Raw genomic sequence first — 8365 nt, forward strand, 5'->3', positions numbered from 1 at the left:
CCTTGTGGAGTTTACATTCTAGTATGGGAAAAAGGGACATAGGTGAACAATAAATATAACAATTTAGGTGATTGTGTAGGTGACAGGAGATGAAAATGCTATGGAAAAATAAAAATATAACAGGCAGCATAAGGGTAATTCAAAATTGAAGGCAAATTATACCTTTAAATCATGTCCATTACTATGTTGGCCCTGCAGCCTCTTGAGTTAAATGCTTTCCTTGTGTCTGATGGTGACTTGGAGGCCATCTGCGGCCTCTGCCATTCCCAAATCCACTCCCGGTAATGAAAAACAAGGAATTTAAATTTAATTACAGTGTTATTTGCAAGAATTCCTTCCTACAGTAACTAGCCGGCTGTAGCATGCTTTGTAATTCATAAGGCACTTCCCTAAAGTGAGTTCATGGTCCCAAGTGAACTAGTTAGTATCTTAATTGGATTTACCAGAAAAGTCGTATTTAAAATATTGTTTAGGCTTATTAAACTAAGTTTTTCAGTTAAACCAGGCCTTTCACTGTCCATAGAAGAAAAGATGAATAGGGAATAAAAATGTTTTGTTACTACAACCTTTGCACAAGGGTGATGGAAACTGCTCTCCAGATACAGCATGGCTGCATGCTCTCCACCATAACCACATTGACGACATCATATCTTTGAGGTATGTATCCATCAGGAAGTTTCAGAGAATCCAAAGTGAAAAAGATAGTATCATCTATCATCTCATGTCTTCCACAGAGGTTAGTAATGCAAACCTGTAAGCATAAATTATGGAAATGATTATGTAAAAGCATAACACACTGTAACAGGCTCTGCACCTCCTCACTCTGGCTCTAACCTGCAGGTGACTCGATCTCCATCAGTGATTCCCAACCTGGCTGGCACACTGGCAACACCAGGGGTGCTTTGTAAAAATAACTATGTTCAAACCCCACCTCAGACCAATTAAATCAGAATCTCTGTGGATGTGGCCCAGGTCTATGATGAGAAACTCTACTCTAAATATTATCCACAATGGCCATTTAACCTATTCAGTTAAGGTTGAGAGAGTGAATGGGATTGAGTGAGAAAGGAATGTAGTGGTAAGTAGACTATACTCTTTTCTTTACTTCCTCAGTCACATTCCAAGCTCATTATTTAATCTGTACCTTTGTTCAAACTGAATTTCCTTCTCATCTTCAGGCTCCACTATCCAAATCATACCTAGCCTTTACTGGAAAGCTCAAAATCCATAACCAACTCCATTTATTCTTTCCCCAAAATTTTCTGGCATACAAATTGTGTTTCTTGCTATTGTCCTCAGAACATCCTGATAACATTATAATACCAAATAAACTATACAACTTAGAACTTAATTATATACGTGTGCTACATCATTTTCTAATTATTTCCTTTTGGATGTCCTACCATTTCGATTTAAAAAGTAGGCTTCTCTTTGGTAAAGAATATATCTTCTCATATTTTTTACATTTTCCAGCATACCCAATAGATGTCTGGACGAGAAAATTATCACTAAAGGAAAGTTTACAAGAAACTAATGACAAGTGCAACATGGAAACAAATTAGCTCATCCACATGCTTACAGTACATGGGCTTCACTGAGCCCATGATGTTTGAGGTGCCTGGCTGGATGAAATACTCAACTTCTAACCAGTCACCTTCAAAAGGCACAAAACCTAAAAGAGCCATGGAGAAATTTGAGTGTAATTATCTCTTAACTTAGGTCATGTTAAATTTCACACATTATTTTGACATCATAATACCCTAAAATAGCTTCTATTAAATCTAAGGTACATTTTGCACATGTTTAAACAGACACCTTGCAAATCTTTCTGTCAGAAAGGAAGTTTATAATCCTTTAGAAATTGATTCTCCTCTACTGATTTAACAATGTCAAATGGGGAAAAGCATGAACTGTGCATCTCAGCCAATCTAAGGGAGCAGCACAAGATTTATTAAACAATTGATCACATTCACAACTCCTTCAGGACAGGCAGTCAAGCACACAAATAAGAGCCAAGTTTGTACCTGGCTACCTGCATTCAAATCTTGACACTGCCTTTTACTCAGTTTGCAACCTTAGTCAAGATGTTTAACCTCTCCGTGCCCTGGTATCTTCATCTATAAAATGAGAAGCACAATAATAGTCCTCATGACATTGAGGTATTGTGATAGTTAATTGATATGTTGAAAACTCATAGAATAATGGCTGGCACATAGTAATCAACCACATGTTGATTGTTATTAGTGGTAGCAGTAACACTAGGAAATGTTGCTACTGTAAGAAAGAATAAATTTTCCCAGGTGCTTTGGTCAGTTGGTGAACTCTTAAATACATACCTTGCATTTTATAGTTATAATCAAGTAGTTTCAAACAGAATTTTATAAGTTAAAAGTGAATCACAGGACACAAGTATACCGGCAAGGATCTGGAGGGACTGAAAATCTCAAACACTGCAGGTGAGAGCGTAATTTGGCACACCACTTCAGAAAACTGGCAACATCCACAACGTTAAACATTTCTTTACCCAACCAGCCAACATTATAAAATGACACAAGTCTTGTACAGTTTCTCTCTTTCTCTCTTTTAATCTGTATACATTACTTTGGTGTGGCTTTGTATAATATCTAAGGGATGATAACTTCAAAATATATACACCTCCAGTTTTAACCACACTCAGATTCAATTATCCACACACCTACACAAATTGACCACGCCTAAAGCTGAGTTCTTGCTATTCTTTTCATGCACCCAATTTGGCTCCTCTAAGTCTTTCACATCTCAAATTGGCAACTCCATCCTTAGCACTTCTCAAACCAAAAACTTTGCAGTTACTGGTAGGAATAGAGTGACATCAGCAGGATGACAAAGTAGGAGATCCCAGCCTTCTTTTCCCCCAGAAAGAACAACAACTGAACAGCTACCTATGAACAAAAATAGCTCTAGAGGAGCATAACACATAAGAAGCTATAGCAACCCAATGGAAGAAAAACCTGAGAATAACTGCAGAAAAAAGATAAAAAGACCAGTTTCATTTTGCCTGCCTCATACCATCCCCCAGCTCCTGAGTTCCCCTCGTGTCCTCGCGTGGAAAAGAAGAGAGAGGTGAACAACCAACCAGCTTCCCTAGCCTTTCACGGCACTACCTGAAACTGATCTGCTTCAGTTTCACCCCACTCAGAATGCTGGGGAAACTACCAGCTGAGATGTCTGGAGATGGTTAGGAACAAAGAAAAAGGGTGGAGGCTACCAGTATCTGCCATGTGGTAGGATCCACTGTGGTCCTCAGTGGCCTGTTGTGCATAGGACTCCAGCAGCCTTCTCTGCTGAAGACCTCAACAACCCTTGAAGCCTTTAACTACTGAGGAAACAAACAGCCAGCATAGTCACAGTGGACATCCATTTCCTCCGAGGGCCCAACAGTTTTTTTTTTTTGCCTTTGCAGTTGCCTGAGCCACCAACCCTCGCCCTCCTCTCACCCTGAAGCATTCCCAGCTGCTGCTACTGTGGCTACCCCAGTTCAGGGACCCCATCCATCCACGGTGCATGTGCCCACAAATAGCATGGGTCTGTGTCACAAGGCCCAACCCCACCACTGTACATCTGTGCCTATGACTGATGCTGCAGCCATGTGTGCATGCAAAGCTGGCCCTGGCTCCAGCCGCCAGCCCCTACCACCACATTCACTCTGCAACTGGCCCCTGCAACCACATGTGTACACACCAAAAACTCCAGTAGTCCCCACAGGTGTGCATGTGCACACAGATAACTAACCCCCATTGTTAGTTCTCACAGCCCTGCATGTACCCAAAACTAGCTGTTGCAGCTGTGTGTGTACTAGCCACCATCTGCTTGCCACAGCTGTGCATGCACAAGAAACCAGCCCTGATGCCCATCTCTACCCCTTATTGCCATGCTCACACCCATAGTTGGCCTCTGCAGCAGTGCATATGCATGCTGCAAACTCTGGTCTGCACAGCTGTGCACATGCACACGTCAGTCTGACCCCCATCACAGGGACCGCCCACCATGCACATGCCCACAGATGGCCCCTGAAGTGGTGCATGTACTCTCTAACAGCCCTGGGCCGTGCAGCTGCATGTGCACCCACAGCTGGCCCCACCACCCAGTGCCTGCCCCCACCACTATACTTAAACATGTAACTGGCCCCTGCAATGATACATGAACATGCTGCCAATCCCAACTCCTGTGCCTGTGCATGTGCAAGCCACCAGCCCCCACTGCCACATGTGTACCTATGCTCAGCCCCTGCTACTATGCATGTGCCTGCAGCTGAGCATGTGCATACCACTGGTGTCGGTCCCTACCACTGCCTACCCTGGCCCCTTGCCACTGAACCCAAAGCTCTACTGAGAACCCAGGCAGCCTTTGCAGCCTCGCATGGACCCCCTCCAGTCCTTACCAAGGACCAGACAGTTACCAAAATCATGGACCCTAATAGTCTGAGCCAATGAGATACTGCACAGCTTAGAAATCAAGTACCCCATGTCCCCACATTTGATGCCCTGTACCCCTAACTCAATGTCACAGCACACTCCAGCAAGCACACCCAAGATCTATCCTTACTGAAGCCAATCCAGAAGAGGTAACTGCTTCTTGAAAATTGTAGAAACTGGCTGGGCATGGTGGCTTGTGCCTGTAATCCTAGCATTCTGGGAGGCCAAATCGGGAGGATCACTTGAGCTTTGGAGTTCCAGACCAGCCTGAGCAAGAGCAAGACCCTGTCTCTACTAAAAATAGAAAAATTAGCCAGGGGCAGTGGCACATACCTATAGTCCCAGCTACTCGGGAGGCTGCGGCAGGAGGATTGCTTGAGCCCAGGAGTTGGAGGTTACAGTGGGCTATGATGACACCACTGCACTGTAGCCTGGGCAATAGAGCGAGACCCTGTCTCAGACAAACAAACAAACTTGCGGACATCTATGCAACTCCAGAAGGATCACAAAGAACCAGGGAAACATGATACCACATGATATACCAAAGAAACAAAATAAATTTCCAGTAACTATTACAAAAAATTGGAAATCCATGAATCACCTAACAAACACTTCAACATAATTGTTCTAAAGAAGCTCAGCAAGCTACAAGAGAACAATGAAAAACCATTTGGTGAAATAGTAAAACAATACAAGAACAAAATATGAAGTTCAACAAAAGGATAGAGAAAGCAAAGAACCAAACAAAAAATTTGGAGGGAAGAAGTCAATGACAGAACTAAAACATGCAATAGAGGGCTTCAACAGAAGATAAAATAGAAGAAAGAATAAGTGAACTAAAAACAGATCATTTGAAGTTATTCAGGCAGAGAAGAAAAAAAAGAATGAAAAATTTTGAAGAAAGCCTATAGGATATAAGATACACCATCAAGAATGGTAACTTTCATGTAACAGGAATTTCAGAAGGAGACAAGAGAAAGAAAGGGACAGACAGATTATTTAAAGAAATGATGGCTGAAATTCTCCCAAATCTAGGAAAAGATATGAACATGGCTACGTGAATCTCAAAGATCGCCAATCAGATTCAACCCAAGAAGATTACACCAAGACGCATTACAATCAAACTTTCAGAAATCAAAGACAAAGAGAGAATTTTAGAAGCAGCATGAGGAAAGAAGCATATCTCACACAAGGAAACATAAATAAGGCTATCAGTGGATTTCTTTTTTTTTTTTCCCTTGAGATAGAGTCTCACTCTGTCACCCAGGCTAGAGTGTCGTGGCGTCAGCCTAGCTCACAGCAGCCTCAAACCCCTGGGGGATCAAGGGATCCTCCTGCCTCACTCAGCCTCCTGAGTAGCTGGGACTACGGGCACGCACCACCACGCCCGGTTAATTTTTCTATTTTTAGCAGAGACGGGGCCTCGCTTGTGCCTCAGCCACCCAGAGTGCTAGGATTATAGGCATGAGCCACCGCGCCCCGCCTATCAGTGGATTTCTAATCAGAAACCTTGTAGGCCAGGAGACAGTGGGATGACATATTCAAAGTACAGAGAGAAAAGAAAATAACTGCCAGCCAGAAATACATTACTCAGAAAAATCTGTCCTTCAAGAAATGAGGGAAGGATAGACTTTCCAAGACAAACAAAAGCCAAGAGAGTTCGTCACCACTAGACCTGCTTTAAAGAAATGTTAAAGGGAGTTCTTCAGGCTGAAATGAAAGGCCACTAATTAGTAATATGAAAACATATGAGGGCCGGCCATGGTGACTCATGACTGTAATCCCAGCAATTTGGGAGGCTGAGGCAGGAGGATCACTGGAGACCAGGAATTTTAGACCAGCCTGGGCAACATAGTGAGACTCCATCTTTACCAAAAAAATAAGAAAACTGGCCAGACATGGTGGTTTGTGCATGTCATTCCAGCTACTTGGGAGGCTAAAGTAGGAGGATCCCTTGAGCCTGGGAGTTCTGGCCTATGTGACAGAGCAAGACCCTGTCTCTATTTTTAAGAAGTTTTTTAAAAAAAGCTTTAGCAATTGAAATAGTTTTGTGTTGGTTTAGGAATGTTTAAATAGATCAGTTAAGTGAAACAGAAAACCCAAATATATGCATACATTTAAGGGATCTTCATCTGCAACAAAGGGGGTATTATAAATCAGGGGTGAAAGGATAGATGAGTTGATAAGTAATGTTGGAACACTTCACTTTCCATATAGAAAATCTTTTTTAAATTTTTAAAAATCCCTAGTTCACACAAAATACAAAAAAGAAAACGTATGAAAGTATAAAACTCACTGATAAAAGAAAATACATGTTCAAATTCAGATTACTCTAATACTGTAATGGTCGTGTGTAAATCACTTATAATTCTAGTATAAAGATTAAAAGATAGAAATATTAAAATAACTAAAGCTATAATAACTTTTTAATACATACACCATATAAAAAGATATAAAGTATGACAGTAAAACATAAAATGTGGGGGAGGAATAAAAATACAGAGCTTTTGTATGTAATGAAAGTTAAGTTGTTATCAGCTTAAAATAACCTATTATAAGATGTTTTATATAAGCCTCATGGCAACCACAAATCCAACACCAATAGTAGATATACAAAAGATAAAGGAGAAAGAACAAAAGCATATCACTAAAAAAAAAATCAAATCACAGAGAAAGGAAGAAAGAAACAAAAGATTTACCAAACAACCAGAAAACAACTAACAAAATAATAGTAGTAAGTCTTTACCTATCAATAATTTCTTTAAATGAAAATGGACTAAATTGGCCAAAGACAATGGTGTGTCTGAATGGATTATAAACACAATCCCCAACTATATGCTGCCTACGAAGGGCTCACTTCACTTTTAAGGACATACAAAGATTGAAAGTAAAGGGATGGAAAAAGATATTCCAAGCAAACAGAAACTAAAATAGAACAGTGGTAGCTATACTTATATTAGATAAAATAGACTTTAAATGAAAATCTGTAAAATGAGAAAAGAAAGTTATTTTATAATGATAAAAGGATCAGTTCATCAAGGGGATATAACAATAGCAAATATATATGCACCCAACATCAGAGAATTTAAATATATAAAGCAAATATTAACAGATCTGGAGGGAGGAGTAGACAGCAATACAATAGTATTAATAGTAGAAGACTATACCTCGTATTCAACAATGCATAGATCAGAAAATCAATACAAAAACAATGGACTTGAACTATACTTTAGACCAAATGGACCTAACAGACATATACAGAACATTCCATGCAACAGCAGAATATACATTCTTCTCAAATGCATAAAGAACATTCTTCAGGATAGATGATATGTTAGGCCATAAAATAAGTCTTTTAACAAACTTAGGAAGACTGAAATCATATCAAGTATTTTTTCTGACCACAATGGTATAAAACTAGATATCAATAATAGGAGAAATTTTGAAAAGTTCACGAATATGTAGAAATTAAGCAACACACTGCTGAACAACCAACAGGTCAAAGCAGAAATCAAAAAGAAACTTAAAAATATCTTTAGACAAACAGAAATGGAAACATGACAAACCAAAACTTATGCACAAAAGCAGTTCTAAGCAGGAAGAGTATGGCAATAAACATTACATTAAAAAGGAAGAAAGATATCAAACAACCTAATTTATACCTCCAGAAAGTAAAAACAAAAAAAGAAGAAAATAAACCCAAAGTTATCAGAAGGAAGGAATAATAAAGATCAGAGCATAAATAAATTGAACAGAAAATAGAAAAACTATAGAGTGAATTGGAAGAATTAATATGGTTAAAGTGTCCATACTACCCAAAGTGATATAATGATTCAATGCAATCTCTATCAAAATTCCAAAGACATTTTTCACAAAATATAAAAAACAATTCTAAAACTCATGCAGAAGAA

The 8365-nt window shown here is 39.7% G+C and overlaps 1 protein-coding gene across 1 annotated transcript in view; it reads right to left on the bottom strand.

Annotated features, from left to right (window-relative positions):
* Positions 1-559: 559 nt before the first annotated feature.
* CT55 (cancer/testis antigen 55) overlaps positions 560-8365 on the bottom strand; it is a 14124-nt gene continuing 6318 nt past the window's right edge. Inside the window, exons 2-5 of the mRNA XM_012655464.1 lie at positions 3248-3320; positions 1572-1672; positions 815-823; positions 560-751 (exon numbers count right to left, since the gene is read on the bottom strand). Coding sequence (XP_012510918.1) covers positions 560-751; positions 815-823; positions 1572-1672; positions 3248-3320 — 375 coding nt within the window. The remainder of the gene's footprint in view (positions 752-814; positions 824-1571; positions 1673-3247; positions 3321-8365) is intronic.

Source organism: Propithecus coquereli, unplaced genomic scaffold (genome assembly GCF_000956105.1).
Source record: "Propithecus coquereli isolate 6110/MARCELLA unplaced genomic scaffold, Pcoq_1.0 Scaffold478, whole genome shotgun sequence".
Classification (NCBI taxonomy): Eukaryota; Metazoa; Chordata; class Mammalia; order Primates; family Indriidae; genus Propithecus; species Propithecus coquereli.